This window comes from Anas platyrhynchos, chromosome 5 (assembly GCF_047663525.1).
Source record: "Anas platyrhynchos isolate ZD024472 breed Pekin duck chromosome 5, IASCAAS_PekinDuck_T2T, whole genome shotgun sequence".
Lineage (NCBI taxonomy): Eukaryota > Metazoa > Chordata > Aves > Anseriformes > Anatidae > Anas > Anas platyrhynchos.
The window spans coordinates 7,804,682-7,830,471 of NC_092591.1; the positions used below are offsets into that span (position 1 = coordinate 7,804,682).

Genomic DNA, 25,790 nt, shown 5'->3' on the forward strand with positions numbered 1-25,790 from the left:
AGAGATAAGCAGGACAGACACTAGAGCTCTGTAGACTTGAGAGGTTAATTTACTGCTTTTCTCCTCTGATGCAGCTGAGCATGTGAAAACGGACACACTCCATAGCTTCGGGGCAAATATTAGCAATGCATCTCTGAATCTGCTGCCTCTGCCAAGCTCTGGCTTATGTATAAATCGAGCAATTCTTGTTTTAAAATACCAGACAAATCGCATAGCTCATAGGCAAAAGCAAAGGACAAAAATATGATTACTGCAGCCAGAAGCTGACAAAGTTTGGGGATTCAAAGGTTTGCAGTGTATGGCAAGTAAAATGAGAGGTGCTCACATATATATACATAGACTTATGTTGGTATGGTTCCAGAAAAAATTTGTTGTTCTTGTTGTTGTTTTTTCTACTGCTCTTAATGTTGTATATGAGTGTAGAATAAGCTTAAAAGTGAGCTCTCTTATTCTGATACTGTTCAGAGTGAAAAAGAATGAGATATTTGCATATTCTGTGCACTCACCACTTTTTAAGTCTTTCCAAATTCTGCTCACAAGAAGCTAAAACTCATCTCCAAATATGTAGATTAGGTGAAAAAGAAAAATCTTTTTGTTTCATAGATACGTGTGCAGGTGCTCATATTAGTAGCACCTCACACAATGGTCTGCTTTTCTAATCATCTGCTCATTTCTAATTTCAAGCAGCACAACCAAACACAAGCAATGGGAAATAGTTATTTTTATTTTTAATGCTAAGAAATACAGTCTCATTATGAACAACACCAAAAAGTAGATAGGAAACAGCACAGTGAGGAAATGTATTTCACTGTATTTCTGAGACAGAAGAAATATGAACATATCAAATAAGGGAAAAAATCATTCACACAGCATGTATAGGTATCTTATCAATCCTGTTTCCATAAAATCTAACCAACAAACTCACAGGATTAAGAAGTCCTTACACAAAAGGAGAATCATACAAAGAACTTTGTGTTAAGAGGAAAAAATGTGACATTCTATATAAGATTTATATACATTTATATAAGGAAATATAATACATAAGATTATATACATTATTTATTGTTATTTATATACATTCACATAAGGAAATATATAATATATATATAAAGATAGCGTGTATATATATATATATCTTTGTATAAGGAAATTATGTCTCTCACAGACCTCTCATAACAGGAAGTATATGGCAAACTGTTCTGTTTGTCCCTGACTTAATTGTATTTCTCCTCCACTTCTGTTACCATTTGTCTCAGAAATGCATTCAGCTATAAATAATTGGAAACCAGAAATATCATCTGTTTGCTCAGTTCTTATAGTCTTCATTGCCTATCTGCAGTTGGCCACCATCAGAGCTATAACCCTGAGCCAGGACAACTTTTTTGCCTGATCTGGTAGAGTCTTATGACCTAGAGGCAATTACACAGAAAGAAAGGCTTGTTGTGGAATGCTATATGGAAAAGCGTATTGAAGGTACAATGTCTTAAGCCTGTTTTTTCTTATTATGAACTATGGGCATGCATCAACATCAGACACTACTCAGTGTTTCAAACTGGTTGTTCAGACAGGTATAATGACTGTGTTACCCAAGTCTGAAGCAGAAAACTGTTTATGTGTGTTTATCTATGAATACCCCACTTGCTAAAACTATGATCTGTGGGAAATCTCATCTCATGCCAGCCTTGGACTTCCCCTACAATAGATTTCTCAGGATCTGTTCAGCCTCCTCCTGTCTCTGCAGGACACTGCATCAGAGGAATTGGTTGGCTGAAAGAGTACCCTGTGAAAGGTCTTGCAGAGATGACGTAAAACTAGCTATGCTATCTTGTCCTGCCAGGGAAAACCTGGATTAGGCTGGGAAAATTAGCTGAGAGGCTGTGTGGATTAAACTGCAATGGAACGATTGTCTTCTGGATGTCCTCCTACTTGCATTCCTGAAACTCACTTCTCACCCTGCCTACCTCTGCACATGTCAGTGTGGCAGCTACAAATCCATACACAGTTAGAAAGTTGGAATTGGTACAACTATTATTTTATAGAAAATATTTGAAATGTATTTTTCATAGCAGTTGGTAAAATGGGGGAAAAGTCCTATGTAGCCACAAGCCACTAGCTAAAAATGACTAGCCAAAGAGAATAAGGCAGAGTTGGAAATGACAAATTAGTTAATCACAGCTCCAGTGCTTGTGTTTATATTTTGCTTTAGACAATTAATCTTTTTTTCTCAGTTACTTTACCTGGAAAATATGGTAAGACATTACTTACAAGTAGGCTGGGATAGTGAATTAGGATGCTGTTTATTGCATGGAGTGCCACAACATGCTGTAGAAGTATTAGGAATGGCTATTATATTAGAGGACTACTTAGGAAATGTTTTCTTTGCTCTGTATTGTCTCTTAACATCAAAGAGTCAGGACAACCTTACCAAGCACTCTGGCACTGTTCTCAATGGAATCAATTGTGACACAAAATTCTTCAAGCTGTTAATGAGATATCTTTTTCCTGTAGGACTCCTAAGAGGTCAGCGGGAAGTGTTGGAAGATTTTTGTATGAAAGTAAAGTGGTGTATCTAAAGGGGGTTAGCTAAAAGAGCAATGAGAAAAGAAACCAACTCAAAGCAGCCAATGGCAAATACACTCAAGTATGTACCAATTTGTGTCACTGGCATAGAAATGCAAGTGGAAACTCGGAGATGGTCTGACCTAGTTGCTGCTGTCTATAGAGTGACTGATAAGTTATGACTCATACAAAACTCCTACATGGTGGGCAAGTGACTGGCAAGCTTGAGACGGGTCAGAACACATTAGAGACCTGTTTGTTATTACTACTCTCTTAGGCACAGCCAGTGCTACCTACTTATCAGAAAAATCTACAGTGAAAATACCCTTTAGCTGCTTAATAGAAAATCGGTTTATTTTAGCTAAAACTTCTCTTGGAAGCAATTTGATTACTCTGGCTGCTCTTGTATCAAAGTTGTTGAGGAAGAGTCCAAGTCCTTGTTCTGATAGATCAGACACTAGCCCAGGAACCCTGAATGCCAGGGAGCAAATACCATCTTAACCCAGGACTGCCATTTTTGCAGGGACTGTCCAACAGCTGACTGCATCACCAACAGATTATTTCTGTGAGATATCTAAGATGGACAGGGCACATCAGATAGCTAAACCAAAGAGGGGATAACTACACTCAGGATATATTTTATGATGAAAAAAATATTAGATCATACTTTCTAGTATTACATTAACACAGCTTGGCTGTGAGGGCTACTTCAAAGCATGTACACTGAGGTCAATCACAAGCCTTACATCAAAGTTCTGTTATCTGATGAGAGGAAGAGCTGACCAATAGCATTTATTGAGATGTCACAGCCACCCCATTACGAAGCTGTGTTCTCCACCGTGGTAGACAAGTTACATTCCAGAGTAACATCAATCATTTGCCCAATCCTGCTTTGTTCATGAGAGGTTCTCCACAAGTGTCTGAAGAATCAGTCTAATATTGATTTTCTGGCATGCTCCCACAAACAGGCTTTCTCAAAACCTCTTTTTTTTACCTAAGTTTATGAAGCTAACCTAACTTTTCTGTTCTTCCTCCTTTACTGGAGGTGATGACCTGTCCTGACTGTCTCACTTACTGGGTGAAGCAAAGCCTGATGTTCTGCCTTAGTTTGTTGATACAGTGGTCAGTTTCTTATATAAATTGTACCTTCTGGGGCCCTGGGCAGTCAGAGGTACTGCTGTTAGCTCATCAGTAACACTGAAAGTCTTTCTGGCATGCATTTTGCAGTATTCATGGCTTTTTTAAAGAGCAGCCTACATGACTTTTGACATGTTGGGTAAGAGGGGGTGGATACGAAGGTAAACAATCAAATTGTGTGAGTTGCCAAATCAAACCCAGGGGTGCCTGACGAGGAGGTAAGTGAGGTAGAACTGCTCTGGGGCAACACTGAGAGCAGAGATGTCTCTGTTACTCTGAGGCTTCAAGCTATCCTGAAATAACTGTTTTTATCTTTCTTCATCCAAACAGCCATCAGAAAAAAAAAAAAAAAAAAAAAAAAAAGCTTGCTTTGATACAAGACTGTGCTCACCCTTCTCCCTTCTCAGAGCTGCCTGTTCTTACCATGGCATTAGGTTTTTTTTCCTATTCTATTGCGTTAATGTGGTCAAAAGAATTGTATTGAAAGCATAAAATATTGATCACTGCTCTCAACCGTGTATATATTTTCATATTTGTCTCCTCTGTCACTGTGCCTCTGTGAGATTTCCTTTACATGAATAATAGATCTAGCTTTATTACTGCATTTCAGGGCTGGATGTGGCTCTAACAAGAACTGAGCAGAAGGGTCTGTTCAGCCATTTCTCATCACATAATCCCTTTTCAGTTCCTGTCCTATTCCATTCCCAGTACTTCAACTTCAGGATGAAGTTGACGTTAAGGATTCAGGATTAAGACTAAATGTTAAAGAACATATTATTACTTAATTGTATGACCCACGCAGCTTCTGAGTAACAATCTCAGTTTTAGTACTTGACTGCCACATGGGATGAGTTAGAAACAAAACAGCTTTTACTGCTATGATAGAAGGAGGTTAGCTAGTCTGATTTTCTGTCATAAATAGAGAATCTGGCTCAAAAGTATTGAAACAATAAGAGAAGTTGTTTTGGATTACTTTTACTCTACAATAAATTCAGGTCATTTTATGTGTCATCATAAGTCATCTTTATCTTAAGAGTTAGGCCATTAATAAAAGTAGCATGCGAGGTAAAAACACACACATGCAAACTATGCAAGTTAACAACTCTGGGTAGGAATCCACAGCTCACTCTGCAAATAAGGTTGTCTGGATATTATTAAATAAGTTACCTTTCTTTTTCTTTTCCTGCTGACACTTTTATATTATCAGTGTCAAATCTTTTTTGGCAAAAGTTGTTTTTTGTAAGCTTTTGCTGTCGTTAACTGAAAGACTCCATCTCATGCATTTTTTTCAAAACACTTTTTTTTTTTTTTTCCCTAAGAGTTCATTCAGGCCTCAGATAAAAGCAACAGAAGAAACAAACAAGGCACAGAATTTTAAGCAGCCTAGAAAAACCCCTTCTCTCAGTTAATTGTATAATCTCCATTTTGATTGTATAATACTGCAACTGTCTGTTGCAGTACATTCCAGGAAAGGAATACATAATGAAAGATGAAAAAAAAAAAAAAGTGTTGTTTTTTTGTTTAGCTTTTTCTATTTTGTATATAAAAGCCTCCAAATACAAAGTTTTCCCTCTTTTCTAAGTCACTTTTAAAGAGAAATGTCTGGCCTTTATTCCTACAATCAAAGGATGTTAACTTCAGGTGGTTTAACCACTCAAGGTTAACTGTCTCTCCCCTGAATGAAAAAAAGAAAGAAAAAAAAAAGAAAAAAAAAAAAAAGTAGAAGACATCACTCATTAGGCTGTGAAAGGAAACACAAAGAAAAACCTTACCCTCAGACAAGTTTTGAACTATGTATTGTTTATTTTCCCCTCCTAGAGTTCCAGAGAAGCAACCCTAAAGCTTCTGAGCTTCTAAAGCAGACAGGCCTATATATTTCCATTCTCATAGCTTTGTGCTCTAGGTGGAAGCTGCGATGCCTGGACTTCTCCCTTCTCAAAATCTGACAGGCCCCAAAATCCCTTTGTGAACTAATTATATCATGGAGTAGCACGATGTAACGGAGTAGGATTGAATGTTTTCTCATTAAATTCTTTATCACAGGAACTTTATTTTCCCAAACCTATGCATTCCAAATAATAAATAAAAATCTATGTGAAAGCACTTCAAACATGGCTTTTAAGTCCTAAATTCTCCTTGGGGCTGCTGCTGCAGTAGCAGTTAACACTTATTCTCCACAGCTTGTGATTCTGCAGTGGGCTCAGCTGCTTTCTTGCTGTACTGGCACCACATGTGGTAGATTGTGTCAGGTCCCACGGCAGTCACAAGAATAAAGCTTTACTGCAGGATGCAGATGTGCTGCTCCCCCACCAACCTAACCTAACACCATGGGTCCACCCCACCACCTCCCTGATCTTTTTATTGTTTTCTTGAGTCATGGGCCTGTTCTCTGACCTTGTGCTAGGTATCAGCAGGACAAAGCGATGAGTTCTGTAACTTATTTGGGTCCTAACAAGCCTGCCTCAGCAATCATATTCAACTGCTTTACCCATCCCCATAGTGAGAAAATCACTGAAAGCCAACTCTCTCAGGCAAGGCCCTAAAATCCATGCGCTTGCCTGCAGAGTAAGATGAAGCGTTGGCTCTGTAAATAGTACACATGGCCAATTGTATGGATTTGTACAGCCTGCCTGACAGGAAACCGCACCTTCCTTAGTCCCAGTGGGATTACTTAAAGTACACCCCTTGGAGGCAACTGTTAGGAACTTGTTTCTATTGCTCATGGCAACTCCCACGAGCCCTAACCCCATCTTCTCCTTTATCCTCTTCCTATGACGGCTAGCCAGCCGAGACGGTGACTTTATGTTGGACAAACGTGTTGAAAACTTTTTAAAAAAGGCCCGCTCCGCGCCGGGAAACGCCGCCGAGAGGAGGCAGGGACCGGCAGCGGCGCCCCTGAGGCGTTCCGGCGGCCATTTCGCGGCGCAGCCCCGGGCCCCGCGGTACCGGGAAGGGCCGAGGAGGCCACACGGGCAGCACCCCCCGGCCATCACAGGGGAACCGGGGCACCCAGAGGAGCCTGCGGGCTCCCCGCTCCTCCTCCTCCGTGGCGGGGCGGTGGCAGCGCTTGCGCGCTGGGGGGCCGGCGGCGGCTGCAAGTTTGGGGCCACGTGGGGCTAGGAGTAGGGTTTTGCTAGGGACAGCCCGTCCCACAGACCATCCCCGAGCCCCTCCGAGCTCTGCTTGGTGCTTCCTCGGCCTCGCCATGGCCCCCGCCGAGATCCTCAGCGGCAAGGCGGTCTCCGCGTACGTACCCGCCCGGCCCGCCATGCCCCCCGGGGGCGCTTCCTCATGGAGGGAGGGAAGCGAGGAGGGAGCGGGCGGACCCCGTTTTGGGGTCGTGGGGGTTTCTGCCCCCCAGGCTAGCTCTGACTGGGGAGAAAAGCCGTGAGGCTGTGTGGGGTTGGGGTTTGGGAGGTGCCTGGGGGGTCCGGCCCCATGCATAGGGCTGCGGTGGTCTTTGCTGGCAGGGTGAGGTGGTTTTAAGGCACCTCGAAGTTTTTTGATTACTCGGGGATTAATTCAAGCTGGCTTCTTCCTGTGTGGAAACTAATCGAGAGTAGCAGCGAGTAGCAGCTTCTTTTTACAGCAGAATAAATCAACCTGTTTGTTGGACTATGCGAGGATGTGTGTTACCACATGTCACGTTCCTACACTCGCACTTGGACGATGCGGTGTTTAGCAAGGAGTAACACTTGTGGTATTCCGTGCTAATGGGTTTTGGTTAGTTAGGTTCATTACGTACATCCTCTCTGTAACCAGGGAGTTCGGATAGAAAGTGTAAATTTGACAAGGCCTAAAGTAATATCTGAAAAGTTTCAGGGACTCGTCTTAGGTATTGCTGCATGTGGCACATCAACATCCAGCTGACGGTGCAGCATTTCTGAAAAGTAGACCTAATTCTCTTGAATCTTAAATATTCATTACAAAAGTCTGCAGGTGTATTTTTAATGAGTAATTTTGGGGGCAGTTATTAGGATGATAACTGGTGCATTTTGGTCCCTCAGCCTTGTGTACTTCACTAGATCTTACGCACTTGTCAGTGTTGAACCCTGTGTATTCTCCGTGCATATGTGTGGTGCTGGTAGTACCTAGGGATCTGCCCCCTTCAGATTTCCTCTCTGATGTGATTATGTCCAACATAGCAAAGTTGTAGTGTGGTCTATAGGATGGGCCTTACAGATATTTGCTATTTCCTAGTGGAGAAGGTGTGAGGAAATTGGTACCTGCATATATCTGTCACTTCCTTCTAGACCCTCTGGAGAAGTGCTGATCCAGAGGATTTTTAGTCCAGAACCCAGCCCAAGCCAAGAGTCTGTCAGTAGAAGAAGCAAGTGATAAGCGTGTGCTTTTTCTAAGAATTTTCAACTGAATTGTCTGCTGTAGAAAGGGAGTGTTTCTAGCTTTATATCACCTGCAAAGTCTTTTCAGTTACTGTCCTGTACGTGTTTTTTGTTTTGTTTTGTTTTGTTTTTTATCACTTTACACTTTAATCAAGAAAACTGATTGTAAGTTAGTTATTAACAAATGAGGCGAATCAATCAAGCAGTGTACCAGCTAGGTAATTCTAGCTCTGCATGTGTGTTTTAAATGAAAACTCCAAAGTGTTGTGAACTTCATCTCCTGCCACCAACCACCCCTTTCTGAGAGAGAGATGAAGAAAATAACTGTTTTTGTCATGTCAGTTACTTAGAAAGAAAAGAAAGAAGAAAGATCAGGTAAATAGTGACATTTAGTGAAACATGTTGGCAGGGTTGGGGAGAGAACGTGCAGAGCTGCAGGCATCACAGTGTGTGTAGGATTTTGGTGTTTAAGTTAATACGTCTCTGAATAAGAGTTTTTTTCACTAGAAGCAAACTATTACTTCTGGACAGTCTATGAAGGATATTGAGTGTTGGATGGGTTATGCATGAACCTGAGCTTACTGGTTATTTCTTGATGGCTTTCCTCAACTTCTCTGGCTGTTTTCTCAGCAAGTGAGCCTTAGATTTTTGCTACAACTTAAATTTGCCCCGTGGGCAAGTAAGTTGCAAAAGATGAGTTACTGTGTAACAGTACAGTAAACAAATGATTAAGAGGTGGAGAAACAGTGCTTTAAGTATGCGAAGTGCGGAGGGTTGGAAGGAATCAAAAGACAATATTCTCAACCTTTTTTCAATTCATATTATTTCTTTAAAATAAAAATACTGTTTCTGTATGTGAAACAGATACTCAGAGGAAACCATTGTGGTGGCTCTTCCTTACAGCTTATTTCTGCTGCAGTGAGCAGTGTGCTCAGTTGTGCCACCTGAAGTCACCTAGGTTTAGAAAATGGCCCATACACTTGCAAACCCCTGAATTGGCTTGAATTTATCACTAGCACCAGGAACAGACCAGCATCGCCAGTCTGGATTAGCAGCTGATGTGCTGTGATGGCAGGGAGAACTCTGAACATCCCTCCCAGTCCTTACGGTTAGGCCAGGTAGTGCTTTGAGCTTAAGTAGTGATAAAAGTGTGTGGTATTTATGTATAAAAAGGAATGGATATAGCAATGATCAGGCTAAACTTAACTGGGGTAAACAGTGCAGTAATAAGACAACACTTCAGCTTTTTCACACTGGGTCTAAAAGGACTTTCTGAAGTTCCTTTAGAAACTACAGCTAAATCTAATCCAAACTGGAGAAAAAAAGAATCACTTACCCGTGAGATCTCGTTTATCAGATCCTACCCAGGAGGTTTCAGGCTTGTACTAGAGATACTGCTCTATGGATGCACTAAATTAAAGTGAACTGTGTGGTCCAGTACAGCTCCATACCATCAAGCAGCCACAAATATGAGCAAGAACCCTTTGTGTTAGGTGCTGTACAGATGATAAAAGAATGGGACCCTCCTCTGAAGACGCTGCAGGTGAAAACATGTTGTCTGGTAGGCAGCAGGGTGCCAGCGCTGTGATCTGTGCACATCAGCACCAGGTGGCATGGAAAGAGTCCTGAGGGAAACACATGTAGGAGCTGTCACTTCAGAGCCTGTGAAATGGAAAAAAACTTTATCATCACACTTTGAGAAGAAAGGCAATTGTAGATACTGCCTAGAATATTGTCTGAAGTCCTTGCAGCCTCACAAACATGGGTTGAGTCCTTATCTATCGGAGGATGGCCTTATGGCCATATCTAAGACTGGCCTTCATTGCATGAATTTTCTGGATATGATGAAAAAGCCTGTAAAAAAAGCAAAAGGGTGTCCATGTATTTATCTGGCCTGAGGAGTGCTCATGCAAGTATTTGAGCTGGAAAAAAAACAGAGTGTTTTTTAAAACAAACAAACAAACAAACAAAAAAAACTTTGTGAGGGTGGAAGCGGTAGAAAGAAGCAGACAGTTCTCCTAGGAGATGGCAACTGTGTGCCAGGATCATGCAGTGTGGGGCAGGAGACAAGAGGGCAGGAGACGTGTGAACTGATTCCAGACCTGTTGTCTCAACAGTGTGTTTCTTCAGATGGAGCCATCTGTTGAGTTACCAGCAGTGTTCAGATAGACTTCTGCAGGGCATTTCCCACCTGGTGCCACTGCACTGGGACAGCCAACCTGTGAGTCCCCCCAGGAGAGGGTCTTCTGTCTCATTTCTTTGTGGTCCCGGTAGGTTGTTTAGTGGCATGCTCACTTGCAGCCTCATCACAGTGCTTGAAGATGAAGCAGCTGACCTGCTAGTTAGTGCGTGGTGCCATAGTTGATCAGAGAAGGAGAAGATTGTTGTTTCTGCAGTTTGTTTTTTTAATGGGGACAGAAGAAGGTGAGTAGTGGCAGTGCTGCAAGCTGTCAGGAGGAATGGCTGTAGGGACAGCAGCCCTGGGCCAAGGCAGTGTGGGACCCGGGGAGATCATCAGCCTTACACAATCGTTTCTGGAGGGCTGCAGCAAGAGCAGTTCAGATGCACGTTTCTGAAACCTTTGGGGAATCTGTGAGCCAGGCAGCAAAGCCAAACCTTTCTCTTTGGGGCAGCCCCTTCTAGAGCATCATCATCATTTCTGAAGGAGGTATTGGCTGAGTTGTGTGTTTGGCAGTGTTCACGTAGACCCTGGACCCTCATATCCACAAAAGGGGTAGAAATACTGCCTGGTGTCATCTTCAGTTCAGTGCTCACAGCACAGCCACCCCATCCACTGTGTGTACAGATCCCATACATGTGGAGCTGGGGGCTGCCTGAGGAGGTGCTGGCATGGGAGCTGGGCTTCTCCCCCTGCTTTGTGTGGGGTGGTTTGTCCTTCGCTGCTCTGGGAAATTGACTTTGTAAGTTTAAACTCTGCCTGCTGCTGCAGTCTAGAGGCAGAAAGGCTAACAGCTTCTCTCATCTCTGGGGCTGGCGTTGTCATTGCACGCCCAGAGCCACGTGCTGTCCTTAACCTGGCTGGACCCTGGACCCTTGTTTGTGGTGTGAGTTTGCTCACGGCAGAACATGCTGCACTCAAGGGGTCCTAGTGCCAGCAGGAAGGCACTGGGAGAAACAGCCACGTACAGCTGCCAATTTATGTCTGAAAACTTGAAAGTGTTTCCGTACTAGCAATAAAAATGTTGTTAATTTATCAGTATGAACTTTTTATCTTCATGAACGCCCGAAGTCCACAGTAGAGTTTGGCAAACTGTGTCACACAGTGGCTGCAGACTCGCAGAGATTATTTTGTAACGTTTTTGTAAATGCACATATTAAAACTGTGGTTTTGTTCTCTTTTTTTAAAACTTAATTTTCTCTCTAACCTTTGCACCTGTGGCTTTTGTAGTAACTGGAGAGCACTGGTAGTTAACGCTAGGTGGCTGTCTAACAAGTGATTCCTTGAATCAAGGCTCCTAAAGCAAATCGAGTCTGGCAGCAGCGCTTTGTGTTTGTGCATGTTACTTCTCTTCTGTAGCTGACGGGGAAGTGAGCTAGTGCCTAATTACAGCAATACAACATCTGAGCAGTCGTGGCTGCTAGGTGTAAAAGCATGCCTTAGCCCTACTTCACAGATAGAGGGAAACCAGACCCTCAAGTAGGACTGTTTCTCTTGCACTGGAAGACTGGATTCCAAATAAAATCCCAGATCTGAGACCTTCTCCATCTGGCTGTCCCTTGTGAGAGCTTTACTGCCTCATGAATTGTGACCCATTTCGTGTTTGTTTGCATTTCATTTTGTTTGCAGGCCACAAACCAGTGCTGTGTCTTCATTACTTCGTGTAGGTTGCAGCAGAGGCTCTTCTCAGAAATAGCTCCCTCAAAGACATGGCCCACAGCACCCACTTAGCAGCGGGTTTCAGACACTTCTTGCAATCCCCGCACTGCTGTTAAGGGTTCCACATGAATTCAGACCCTGTTGTGTCAGCAGGTGTAGGGTTAGTGCCTTCCCTAGGGGACTTACAGCTAAAGTGAGGTGCTGCCGCCCAGCAGATGGATTTTTGTTGCTTCAGCATGAAGAATTGCTGGGACAAGTCTGGTGAGTTCAGAAAACAGTGTCACAGCAAGGCAGCCATAGTGTCAAGTCTGTTACAGAGGTGATAGCTAAAGGAAAGACGGGAACCACTATTTCTGAGGGAAGATTGAAAACAGCCTCATTTGCCAGAACTTGTTAAAAGCCTTCAAACAGGTTGGCAAGGTGCAAACACCTGTAAATACTCTGAACCTGCTTCTTGGTTGCAGCAGAGCTCTGACATGGGATTTGTGATGCGGCAGGAGAGGAGCTTGATTTGGGACCAGCAGGAGGTTGGGTGATTCCCCAGGATGGGACTTGGCCTCGGGGCTGCTTCTGGCTGTGCCAGCTGCAGCTGTCCCCTGGGAACGGTGCTGATGGGCTCCAGCACAGCAACGTGCTGCTCCCATTTCCCTTTCTTCTTGTCTCTGGTGTTTCTAATTTAGAGCTCAGTTGCAGGATGGAGTTGGTTTCGCTTGCCCTCAGTCATCCTGCAATTTCGGGGGCTATATGGCAAGAACTGCAGCCTCCCAGGCATCAGCTGCTTACTCTGTCCCAGGGTTTTGCTGTTGGCATTTTTAACAAACCAGCACCACCAACACCTCTTCCATGCCACCTTACCTGATGAAGGATCACGCACATGGAACCAAACAGTGACTGAGACATTAGAGAGAAGTGCAAGGCAGGGGAGGGTGATGACAATGGCTTTTGAGCTGCTGGAGCTGATTTATTGATAGTGAGTACCTGGTACCTCTAAAACACTGCATAGTGATCTGGGTATGAGTTGACATTGGAGCTAGATAAACTAATCCTCTCATGCTCCCATCTCAAAGTTGTGTTTTAATAATTACATCCTTAAACTTCGCTTTGCTGGAGTTAACCTGAGCTGTGTTCCAGGACTTAGTTTTCTTCACTGCTTCATTTCTCTTTCTCTTCCATTCTCATGCTCACATGGCAAAATGTTTGGCTTGTTTGGAAGCCCCAGCCTGAGGGCATTTTCCCACGTGCTTGTTGGCAAGCAGAGGAGAAGCAGGAAGGTGAGTGTAGGACTGTAGTATATCCAGCACTGCCTTAAGCCAAGCAGACAGGATGGAGAAACAAATAGTATTGACCAACTCTAGCAGAGGTGTAGCTTCGGGGATACCCTTGGCTCTTTTGCAGTCTTACCTCTGTAGATCTGTCATCCTTTGCCAAGATACCATGTGTGACAACGTTGACTGATGCCTGCACAAGACAGGCAGACTTGGTACAGCACGTATGGAAAGAGGTTTTGCTTTTGAGTAGGGAGCTGGAAATCCTAGGAATATCCATGCCATGGGTTGTACTATGTTTTCCCTTGTGTCCTATGAGACTGCTGTGTGGAGAGGGTGGTAAAAAGCACAGGGTGGACTTCAAAGACTGGGGGGAGAAGGGGGCGCAGGGGGAGGTTGCATGAAACTTCCAAAATGTCTTTGTGTTTTATGGACATCCGTCTTATTTGGAGATGACTGGATCTGGTCTACTCAAGGCCTAAATGTGTGTTTGCCGGTCTGTCCATCCCCTCGTCTTGCATTTCAGCCCCTTGTCTTACCGTTGTATTAGAATTCAGACCTATGGTTAACTTCTACCTTGTGTTTTTTTTTCTTCCCTCCTCAGACAAGTGAGAGAGAGATTAAAGAAGCAAGTTGCTGAGATGAAAGAAAAATTTCCAGGCTTCACACCAGGACTTGCAATTTTGCAGGTATTGTTTTCTTTAATGACAGCCACGGCAAATCTGTGGTGCTCTGCAGTGAGGAGTGGACAGCTGATGAGCATCACCAAAACTGCTTTGCAAAATGGAAAAGTTTTGTAAGGAACAGAAGTGCAGAGCTCCATATGGGATGTTAATACTGTTCTGTGGTGTCATTTCCGCAGTTACCAGGGCCCAGAAAAAGTGGTTTTGTTTTTGTTTCCTATTTCAGACCCTTGCCATTCTGTGTGTTTTATTTATGTAATAGGCTTCTTGCCTATTTAGAGGAAGCAATGCTAGTAGACTTTCTAAGTCTTTAGATTTGTCAGAACCCCGAAGTGTGTTAGCTCTCAGAGATGCGTTTGTACCAGAAATCTTCGAGACGGGGGCTGTATTAAAAGATTTGGTCTGCTGTTATGTGAGAACATGGGGACAGAAGGAAACAAAACAAAATTCCTGCCGTAGAAGACCTCAAGTGCAGAGGATGGAACAAAATCCCATTGCTGAATTCACAAATGTGTCAGAAGTTTGAGTAGGTGCTAGGGTTTACATAGAGATGCTTGTGGATGAACAAAGCACTCATCAATGCAGGTTTGGGACCAGTGTTTGGTGGAATTAAGTGATTTTTTTTCCTGGCAGCTGTAAGAAATGAAAGTGATGAGCAGCAGCAGTTGTCACGAAACAGGATAGAACTCTGTGGCTACAAAGAAATGATGGATGAAAAATGTTGATTTAGAGAAGGGGCTTCTCTCCTTGTTTAGTATTTTAGGAGCCTAAAGAGCTGTATCTGGTTTCCAGTGCTAAAACAACTTTAGTACACAAATAAAATGCTCATCTTTAATGGCAGGAACAAATTTGTTCATGTTTTTTTCTTTCTGTTTTTTTTTTCCATTAGCTTTAAGAAAATCAGCTTTACAGAAGTCTTCATGTGTTTAGAAGGAAGGGGGAAGGTTTGTTATTTAAAATTTAGTGAGAGATGATTTCATGGAAGTTTCTGAAATGCTGACCTTGTAACCTAACTTCAGAAATTGCTGCCCTGTAGTGTTAATGGAGTTTTTCCTTGGTTGGCCTGTGTTTTCATCAGTCCTGAATTGTCTCAGTTTTAAATCCTTTACAGCCTGTTTGCTCTTTGGCTCTCGGAGACTTCTGAAAGTTACCAAACAGGCTGGGGTTGGAGGAGTTCATCTCCAAATACAGATACTCTCAACTGTCAGGGCAATTAGCTATTTCTGATAAGACACACCAGGTACAGTATGCACACTTTTCTTGAGAGGCATCTGGTGACCTTTGAGCCGGAAGAGTAAGCCAGTTAAACTTTTATGTTTGTCCCATAGTCAAAAATGTCATCTTCTGCACACTGTATGTGGACTCCTTGCTAACATTTCCGTTCCTTCTCTTCTGCCTGTGTGAGGCATAACTTTCCCTAAATTCAGCAGACTCTGCAGGGGAGACAGCCACTTTGGATAAGCCCAGGGAAGAAAAACCAGTGCACGCTGGGTGACTGGGTGATACAGTCAGCCCTTCATCTTGTGATCAGTGTGAAAACCAGCAATAGCTCCCAAATTTCAGGAAGAATTGGGTTTCAAAAGTTTGCTTATCATTTTTTTTTCCTATTTACCCCTTGTTTTCTTAGGGTTGCAAGGATCTTTAGCAAAACATAATGGATGATGCAAACAGTGGCGCTGTAGTCACCCAGTACTGCCAAAAACTATGGGCATTTGTTCTACTTGCTGCTTTTTACATGTGCATCGCTTTGTTCTTGTTTTGTTGTTCGTTTCCTTGTTTGTTTGTTTTTCGTTTTGTATCTTGAGAATTTTCCTGTCAAACAAAACAGCAGTGGAAGAAATCTCTCCATGAAGGCACACATGTGAATAAAATTAGGATTTCTGGGTATCAAAGAGGCCCAACTTTTTTGAAAGCCTCAGTCAGATAATTGGATGTTATCAGCACCTGCTGATCACGTTAATTAACTTTCTCAGATGAGATGGCAGGCAATATTTTCTGCTTTAGAGAGCACTGTATTTCTAAGGGTTTTCCAAGAGATGTAAATGGTATTTACACAGAAGATCAGACAACCTCTCTTTAGCTGCCTCTTACTTGAAGGAACACTTGGTTAGCTCCAGCTGCCTACAGCCTGTATCAGGGTGCTTTGCAGTTATTCAAAAATACCTCTCTCTCCTTGGTATAGCTCTAGGAAGCTAAGGGTTAAGCCCTTCTCAGTCTGTTACTGGGTCTCTACTCTGCAGGGTGACTCAACTGTCTTTTTGACTTTAGGTTGGAAATCGGGATGATTCGAACCTCTACATTAATATGAAGCTGAAAGCTGCTGCTGAGGTAATGCCTGAACTGTTGTTTTTTGTTTTGTTTTCAATATCGAATTCCTACAATAGATCCAATCTGACTGTGAAATTACAGATGTGAGTCAAAGAGCTAAATTTTGCCTGTATTGGAGAAACCAGTGCTAGCCTGAATTCCTTGTTACACAGAAGTAATAGAGATGTGTAATCTGACAGCCGAGTGGAGTACCCTGTGGCAATAATGTGGGTTGGTGCTACCTTTTGTGAAATAAGCTGTAAGCATGTATCTGGTGTTCTGTCTTTACTGACCTGTGGCCACCTGCTTACCTTCTTTCAGTGTCTTGTAAGGCAACTGCAGGCACACACCGACATCTGGCACCAAGAGGCTGGGTGTGTTGTGAGTCCCTGTTCTCCTAGGTGACAGTGGGCATCCTTGCTGGTATTTCACAGCAGTGTGCTGGGAAGCCAAGATGATGATGTTGTTCATGTCAAAAGGTGAACGGGACAGCTGAAATATGGATCAGTCCATAAATGGGCAAAGCACTAATCTTTCATCTTCTCTTTCATTGATAATATTTCTAAATAAAAGGAGATAGACCTGGAAAGTGTTGACAGAATGTAGATGAGGGCGAGCTGGATTGATGGAACAGCCAGATCGATCTCTGGTGTCATTTCAGAAATCAGATAATTTCTGGGTATTCTCATTTGCAGATTGGGATCAGTGCCAATCACATAAAACTGCCAAACACAGCAACAGAAGCTGAGGTAAGTAATATAGAAAAATCATATAATTTTGAAATTGAGCTAAAGGGATGAAATTATCTTTGCTATCATGGTTTGTAAAAAAGACTGCTTTTCTGTAGCTACTAACTCATGAAAAAAATAACTGGAATCTGGAATCTGCTGAGATTTTTTAATTTTAATAATAAAACTAAAACAATACTGCATACAATTTGGAAATTTAGCAGGTGTTTCTCAAAATAAAAACTGTGAGTCATTCATACTCCTGTATGGAAAAACGAAGTATGTTGTTTGTGTCTTTTAATCTAGATAGGGTTGTGATTTTTCCTTACATGAGGCTTGCTTCAGTTTCAGCCATTAGGTTTTTGGTCTTTACTTGTTGTAGGTTCTCAAATGCATTGCTTCTTTGAATGGAGACCCTGCAATTCATGGCTTTATAGTGCAGCTGCCACTTGACTCTGATAAACCCATCAATACAGAAAAAATAACCAATGCTGTTTCACCTGAAAAGGATGTAGATGGGTAAGCTGACATCACCCCTGGAGAACATGACAGCTACTCCAGAATGAAACCTCTTTCTTTTGACTGGTGATTATGAGTCTGAGAATCTTACTTGCCCTTTATTCTTTCAATATACAGCTTGAGTAGCATCAATGCTGGGAAACTCTCCAGAGGAGACCTTGGAGACTGCTTTATTCCTTGTACACCAAAGGGATGCATGGAACTCATCAGTCAGACAGGTAAGGGGGTTTCCATTATTCATTAGTGCACTAGTCTTCAATGAGAGGAGAAACTGCATGCTGTGAGGCTGTCTCACACTGAAACTTCTGTTGTGTTGCCATGTTTCATCTTTGCCTCCTCAGATCGAAGAAAAGCTAGTTTTAAAGTGATTCATCTTTCCTCCCTCCCTTCTAACTCTCCAATTCCCTATCATACATGACCCAGAAGAAAAATAGTATCCTGAAGTAGTGTCAAGACTTAAACTGATCAAAAGACTCCAGAGTCATTTGAGTTAGTTTGGATGCGCAATGACCTGATTTGATTTTCTTCTAATTTCCTGTGGTGCAGGCATCCAGGTTGCAGGGAAAAGAGCTGTAGTGATTGGTCGCAGTAAGATTGTTGGTGCTCCTATGCATGACCTGCTGCTCTGGAATCATGCAACAGTAACCACTTGCCATTCAAAGACCTCAACACTGGCTGAGGAGGTAAGGAAAGGATGGATGCATGAGGCTGTAGTTATCTGCTGCAAGTCAGTGCTACCAGCTGCACGTTTCTGCCTGATGTTGTATAAGGCAATGGGTCTGGGTTGTTGTTCCATCTGAAATAGTTTCTCAGTCCTGTTCATTGGGTAGTTGTATGAATTCTTCTGCTGTAATAGGGTCCTTAATAAGAGGGTTATGATTAAAACAATGAAATTATTAATTTTGTTTTGTTTGGGCAAGTACTGAGAGTTTCATATTCCCTTCCTGTTCTCCAAGTAGTGGCCTGCAAGACAACATAAGTTCTTGTTTTTATCTCAAAAAGGTCCAGTGGTCTTTTATTTTAGTGGCTGGGAAATGCTAGACCATTCTTTTTTTTTTTTTTTTTTTTTTCTCCAGGTTTTTGTTCCAGTCTATTTTCTATGACTGGGAGTTGGTACCATTTTTTTTCTTTAGCAGTGAGAGTGACAGGAATAGTGTGTTGCTGTGCTGCCACCTACTTGAATTTTGTTGAGCAATCAACACTGCCAGGCTCTGTAGGCAAGTATCAAAGCTGGAAAGGGGGTAGGTGTATTTGAGTGTAACTCAAATGCAAGATCAGAAACACTGCAATGCTTCATGAAGTTGCTGTTCAATATGACTGTCATTAGTTTGATTAAGAACTGAAGTGCTAATTCTTAATGAAATCTTTAAAATAGCTTATCACCCTTTAAGATGAAAAGAAAAAATTCCAAGGGATAGCAGCTTCCTAAGCTGACATGAATGAAGCAGCGCGAGACGTGACAAGAACTTCGGTCCGAGTTTCTAGCAGCAGATTTGTGACCGGATCTATCAAACTTGTTGAGTACTGCCTGAAAAAATACTAGTGCTGAATTATAATCAGCTTCCCCTCGAGTGGCTTGTTACACAGGCCTGGACATAAAAACCACAAGACACTGCTTCCACAAATGAATTGTAGCTTACCATTCTGCGTAGGGGTTGTTCTTGGCAGCTGTCTGATGGGTGTTGGGTATATTTCTAGTACTGAGAAGAGCAGCTCAATATGCAGGGAAGTTTGCAGGGAGGGAGATAAGAGTATGCAGGAGGTTTTTCATCTAAAAGTAGTGTATGTGATCCACTTGGGAATCATGAAAGAGTTCAGTGGAGGTTGTGAAGTGTTGACTAGCAACAGTTCAGGGTAGGAGTGTGAAAATAGTCTGTAATTTCTGGCCGTGGGAATTTGTCCTTGCCAAGGAACTGTTAGCTACCTGTCATCACTAATGATGCCCTCACATTCCTCCAGTGGCAATGGGTGAGCACACAGTTTGACTGCAATTGGAGCTGATTTAAGTTGCTGTTGAAGCAGCTCTGCCTTTCTCTACTGCTGGTGTGACATGAAATTGTTTGTTTGGATTTTTTTTTATAGGTTGGTAAAGCTGATATCCTGGTGGTTGCAGCTGGTAAAGCTGAAATGGTAAAAGGTGAATGGATCAAACCTGGTGCGATCGTAATAGACTGTGGAATTAACCATGTGCCAGGTGCGTGGGTAATGTATAAAGACTGGGGATTTATTTGTATATGTTGCTATGTAAGTACATGGATACAGTTTCCTTGGTGTTTCTAGTCCATATGGGCTTCTTTCTCTTTGAAGTCTATCTTAGGTAATGATGGCAACCCCTCAAGATGCCAGAACAAAACAAGGATTGCTTTGAAGTACTGCCCTGAAGCAGATCAGTGGCAGTTTTGTTTCTTCCATCAATGAGGCTGATTAGCTGTAGAAAAAAGAGGAGGCCTATGCAGTATTACAACAGAATATCCATGTAATTTGCCACAACTACACAGTGAAATCCTGCTGCTGTTGTCACTCTTGAGCGTGGAGCTTTGCTGTCATTAGTTTGCAGTTAAGTCTCATTAAGCTGTTCTGTTTGAAATACATAAATGGCAAGCAATCTCTTAACGTAGCTGTGGATTTGTTGAATCACAACATCTAACTTTTTAGGCTTCTTGTCTTGAAACAAAGCAGTTTCTGCAAGAGTATTGGTGACAGTGGCTCTGGCACAGAACAAAGTGTTTGAACGTAATGGATTTTGAGGTAGGGTTTCAAATAGCTGAGGAACAGGCAGTCTGACAATTTCTGTTTTCACCTCATTTTAAAAATCCAAATTGCAGATACTCAATGATATGGAAAATTAGTCACCATCCAACTATCTCTGTGCTACACCCACAAGGTTTTTAAACGGTAATTTTCATAATTAATCAGTCACTTTGTTGCCATTATTTAAAGGAATGTAAAGAAATTTCTGCTCAACAATCTTGTTCCTCAAAGATGACACTGAGTTGCATTTAAAAACATTAATCCGCGGTCTAATTAAAATTAAAAAAATAACTCTGTGCTGTTGCTGTTTGTTTGACGAAGTATTTGTGCCAAGTTACCCAAACTTAGGCAAGTTGCCAAAAAAACACAGGGTCACTGCTGATATGCATAAAGCTGAGCAATGTGGACTATCCCTCACTAGCATGTTAGGAATAAAACTACCAGTGTGTTTTGTGACATATGATACTATGGCCTTTTTTTTCCTCAGGCCTGATGTGAACTGTGTCTCTGTGGACACATCCCAGTTTCTTTGCAAATCATCTGCCTTGGGCAGTGCACTGAGGTCTGAGTTTCTTGTACAGCCAGCCTACTCAGAGTTTTATGCCAGTTTACTTAAGGCATTGTGTAAGGCTCCGCAGACAGGGCTTGATAGAGTACCATGGAAATTGTCACATTTCAAAATGATGTGTACCACAGACTTCTCTGTGGCTTTCAAAAGCTGCTGAGATTTTTTTTTTCTCTCTCCTCCTTCCTTTCTGATAGGCTGTGAAAACATTTTCAGATGAATCTTTTGGAAAACCAGTGGCAGTATTGTGGGAATTGCAATGCTATAGAAAGAAGAGAAGCTGCGTTGCCAGCTTCTCCAGCTACATTGCTGTCCAGATAGAGTATTAGTGCTAGCTGTGATGGTGCTTTGAGCACTCTGCCACAGTTATCATACATCTTCCTGGACCTCTAAGTGCACACAGCTAGGTGCCTGCTAGGTGTGGATAGGATTGCAGATGAAGGAAAAGGAAATCTCTGGATGTGCCTACATTTTGCATCTGTAGGGGCAAATCCCAATATGATTTGACAAGTCAGTACAAGTAGCTTCATGCACACTTGCAAAGTTGGATCTAGAAATGTTATAGCCGTGTAGCATCATGAGAATGTAGCTGTTGTGCTTTTAAATGGAGGCTGGCCTGTGTGCTCCCAAGGCTCCCACTTTGGATAATTTGGGCACATCTGTTTTTGCATTTGTGCTACAGTTGAACAGAATTTCTTCTGAGTCTCTGGGTAGAGAAAGAGGAAGAAAGGATTGCCTGAAACCTTTACTAGAGCAGACAAGTGTCTTATTCCCTTTCCAGACTGCATTATATTTGTATTTCTCTCCCTACTGCTGCATCATCGTACCTGTTCATTACATATGTGTATGCATTTCCTTCATTTCTTGAATCTCCAAGTCCTTGAATGTTGTTTCTCATATGTTCCAGCTGGCTAGAAAACCTACTGTACCAAAGACACAGGCACTGGGAATGGTTATAGTGTCACTGATGTTTTCTGTAGCTATTTCTTTAAAAGCAGAATGATGAATATTAAGAAGGTAAAATTAATGGGGAGAAGTAGAAAGTGCTGTGTATGAGCTTGCCTTCAAAAGGATATTTTAAAGATAATTGAGTAGCCTCTAAGTTGTGCTCAGCAGCACTTGGCATGAAGTGTGGATGCAGGGGCAAGGACTGGGGGTTGTTTGGCTTGTGCTCATGGCTGTGTCTGTGTAACAGATCAGGCTGCTTGTGTTTGGAGTCACATGTTTCATCGCTTGTTTTCTTCATTTTGAGGCCTGGAGTCTTCCTGGCTGGGGTGGTTGGTAAGGCTGCTTGGAATCCTTGGAAGAAAATATAATTATACTATTTGCCTTTTGCAAACTTAATTAAAACTACTGTCTGGGCTGGAAGGCCAGATTGGTCTGCAGCTTGGGCAGCAAAGCTGACAGTTGCTGTAGAAACAATGTTAACAGCTGTGATAGTCGAGCTTTGAATTTTAGGAAAAAGAAGTGTTGCTTGAAACATAAATGCAGCAGAAAAACATCTAAACTGCTAATTGTCAGTACCAGTGCAGCTAAACATTAGCGTTGGCAGGAGCTGCTTTTCTTCCCTCTAGTTTTACCATTATCAGCTGTTCGTGAGTTTGGTTTCTTTTACACTCCTCCCCCTCACCAAATGTATGTTAAAGTTATTGATTATGTTCTGTACAAACATATACTTACTGTATACAAGATAATGTTTTAGCATAACAGTATTAAAATCTACCATACGTTTTTTTCACACTGCTTAAAGTTGCCTAGGACCTTATACCTGAAATGAGGATCTGCTATTCCAGGATAAACTTGAATTTGCTTTTGTTATAAGCTATGTCAGTAATTGGTGAGTTCCTTACATGGCTTTGCCAGTTTGCTAATGCATTTTGCCTGTTCTCTCCTTACTGGTGATCTTAAAGGTCATGTAGTACAGCAGGAGATAGCAAGTTCTTTTTGCCAGAAAGGAAGTTATTTTGCTGGAACTCTGTTAAGCCACCTGTGAGGTTTGTTTTGACAAGTCTGGTATCTGTGAAGTGCAGTATTCACCAGTACATCATTAAATGGCAATAGGTAATTGAAAAGCTCAGCATTTTCTGTTTTCAGATTCTGCAAAGGTAGATGAATTTTATCAATAGAAAGGCCTAGATTTCTTCCAAAATGGAATGAAGCAACTGTAAATCTGGAGTTTTGGAACAAGACAGCCATGTTTCTTCTTTTGCATCTTCTAGATCATTGTTTCTTATCTCCTTCAAATTGGAAGCTGTACTATGCCTTTAGAGCAATACAGCAGGATCTGTGAGAGGATGGTTTGGGTGACATCTATTTTGTATGTTCCATTTGTGTATTATACTTGCACAGATGTAAGACCAGGTGTATGCTTTCTTTCCCCTGCTGTCAAAAGCAGCATTTGTTTTGGAGTCTTCAGACTGCCCTGTGGGGCACATGTCCTTGAGAAAATACTTGTCTTCAGGGAAAGGGTGACTGATTTGTTTGGCTGAGGATAGACGGCACTTAAGGAGAAGATGTAGTGTATCAGCCCTGACGCTGCGTGTGAAGTATGATTCATCTTGTGGTGTTGCTTTAACTTTATTTTGCAGCTTCCTAGGTACTCAGCATCTGTTTTGGCTACTCCAGCAAAGGAAAGGGCTTCAGCTTCAGTCAGTGCTGCCCTTTTTGTTGTTTTGGTGATGTGTGATCTATGTAACGTAATTTTTCATTGAATCTCCAGACAGCACAAAGGCCAGTGGAAAAAGAGTTGTAGGAGATGTGGCATACAATACAGCAAAAGAAAAAGCTTCCTACATCACCCCAGTTCCTGGTGGCGTTGGGCCTATGACTGTGGCCATGTTAATGCAGGTATGTGGACAGAGAGAGAGACATCTCTCAGCCCATCTCCTCTGTATTTGCCTTTGGGGTATGTTGCTACTGATCATCAGCACACTACCAAAAGCAGTTGGTGCTTCTTTCTTGCTCTTATATGGGTCTAGTTAGGATTTGCAAACTGAGGAAGAAGGTGGCCTCAAAAGAAATGTTAGGACAGAAGAACAATTTAAAAAAAGAAAAAAAAATTATATATTTAACCGTGTCCTCTCAAAACAGTGAGAAATTAGCTTGTCTTACAAAGCTCTGGGTATAATTCTAAAACTGTTTGCACGATGATAGGATAAAGAGAAGCAGAGTAACAGTATAAAACAGCTGCTTTGTTGTTTCCTTTTTTTAAAGGAAGCTGCAATAGAAGGTATTATAAATATATAAAAATAATATCTTCACTGGACTATATCTATACAAATATAGACAGATAAATATCTATCTGTATTTTAAGAAAATTCCAAGCAAATTCTCATTCTGGATTGTTAGCATTGTTTTTAATCAAAGCACTTTGTTATTAATGCCAAACTGAGATAGAGGGGCAGGGAAAGCCTTTTGAGTCTCTGTTAACCAACAAGGTCCGTGCAGTGGTTGTTGTTATAATGCATTCTCATTCTCAATTTAGAGTACAGTGGAGAGTGCGCAACGTTTTCTGGAGAAGTTCCAGCCTGGAAAATGGAACATCCAATATAACCAGCTTACCCTGAAGATGCCTGTTCCAAGGTAATGCCTTCAATGAAGCTACTGGCAGTGTTCATGCAGTGTAGTACTCACTTCTGTTCCCAAGTTTTATATAACATAGAGCATACAACTTTGTAGGTTGTAGCTAGGGTTACATTTGGAGAGATCTAATGGAAAGCAATGTGAGATCTTCACAAGGAGAAGGAGAGCTAACCTTCAGTGGTGCTGTGACATATATTGAAATATAGGCTTGGGTTAATATAATATTAGGGCATAAACATGGTTTTCCATAGATACTTTGGGTGAGCCTAGGTAGTTGCTGATTCAGCAAGTAGAAAGATGCTTATTTTGAGAATTTTGGGAAATTTTTCTATGTGACTTGGCAAAAACTTAGCACCTTAAAGTACAAGTTCTTGATGTAGAGTCCAGAAAGAGCAGTTGAAAATACCAAGAATACCATAACGGAGCCCTACCCAGTATCTATAGAAAGACATAAGGTGTTTTTTGTTTGTATTACTTTCATTTTATTGTTATCCTCTGAAGATGTGTGTGTTCTAATATATCCAATATTGGTAGAATTGATTCATTTAACTAAAAAACATTGAAGCTTCCCTTTTAAAACATAGATCAGATGCTTTTGAGTCATGCTGCCAGAAACAGGGAATTTGTGAGAAGTCTGTGATATTTATAAACTGATCTTGCTCTTTCCTTCAGTGATATTGAAATATCGCGATCTTGCATACCCAAGCCCATTGATCAAGTTGCAAAAGAAGTTGGCCTTCTCCCTGATGAGATGGAACTCTATGGCCAAACTAAAGCCAAGGTTCAACTGTCAGCTCTGAAACGGCTGAAGAACCAGCCAGATGGCAAATACGTTGTTGTTACTGGGTAGGTACTTCCTTAGCCGAAGAGGCATCACTTATGTGGTGTCAAGATGAAAAGAAATTTTGTTAGCCTGGCCTGTCGTTGTATTGTCTTTTGGTAAGTTGACTGTATGGAGTGCTCTGGGCTTTAGCAAATCACACTGTGACAATCTAGTGGTTTGGGAACTAGAATTACCTCTTTTAGCAAATAGTGGGAATGTGGTTTAACATTTTTCTCTTGGAGGTGCACTGTTTTGCTCTGCAGGTCAGGTTAATGAAGGGCAGACTGGATCACAGAGTTCTCCTAGTCTAGCAGCTTGCCTTCAACAGTAACCTGCAAGATGCTTCTGAGGAAGGTCTTGGGCAGCTGTGTGGTAACTTGCCAATCTTATTCCTGTTGTCAGTTGCTGAAGATTAGCTAAAGTGTGAAACAATCCAGAATTTGATTGGCATTTGCTGCAGTCACTGGGTACCTGTTTTATCCCTCTAAGTGCTCAACTACTACAAGGGTTTCATTGTGTCTGTTGTGCTTTGTCACTGCAGGATAACTCCCACGCCACTTGGAGAGGGGAAAAGCACCACCACCATAGGTCTTGTTCAAGCCTTAGGAGCACACCTTCATCAGAACGTCTTTGCCTGTGTTCGACAGCCCTCTCAAGGGCCAACCTTTGGTATAAAGGGTATGTGCTGTT

General features: G+C 42.0%; 1 protein-coding gene across 1 annotated transcript in view; it reads left to right on the forward strand.

Moving 5' to 3' along the window:
* Positions 1 to 6,604: 6,604 nt before the first annotated feature.
* MTHFD1 (methylenetetrahydrofolate dehydrogenase, cyclohydrolase and formyltetrahydrofolate synthetase 1) overlaps positions 6,605 to 25,790 on the forward strand; it is a 40,461-nt gene continuing 21,275 nt past the window's right edge. The window contains exons 1-12 of the mRNA XM_027458022.3: positions 6,605 to 6,942; positions 13,747 to 13,831; positions 16,094 to 16,153; positions 16,828 to 16,881; positions 17,243 to 17,379; positions 17,497 to 17,597; positions 17,926 to 18,062; positions 19,462 to 19,573; positions 23,415 to 23,542; positions 24,180 to 24,277; positions 24,950 to 25,123; positions 25,642 to 25,778. Coding sequence (XP_027313823.1) covers positions 6,902 to 6,942; positions 13,747 to 13,831; positions 16,094 to 16,153; positions 16,828 to 16,881; positions 17,243 to 17,379; positions 17,497 to 17,597; positions 17,926 to 18,062; positions 19,462 to 19,573; positions 23,415 to 23,542; positions 24,180 to 24,277; positions 24,950 to 25,123; positions 25,642 to 25,778 — 1,264 coding nt within the window. The 5' untranslated portion in view covers positions 6,605 to 6,901. The remainder of the gene's footprint in view (positions 6,943 to 13,746; positions 13,832 to 16,093; positions 16,154 to 16,827; positions 16,882 to 17,242; positions 17,380 to 17,496; positions 17,598 to 17,925; positions 18,063 to 19,461; positions 19,574 to 23,414; positions 23,543 to 24,179; positions 24,278 to 24,949; positions 25,124 to 25,641; positions 25,779 to 25,790) is intronic.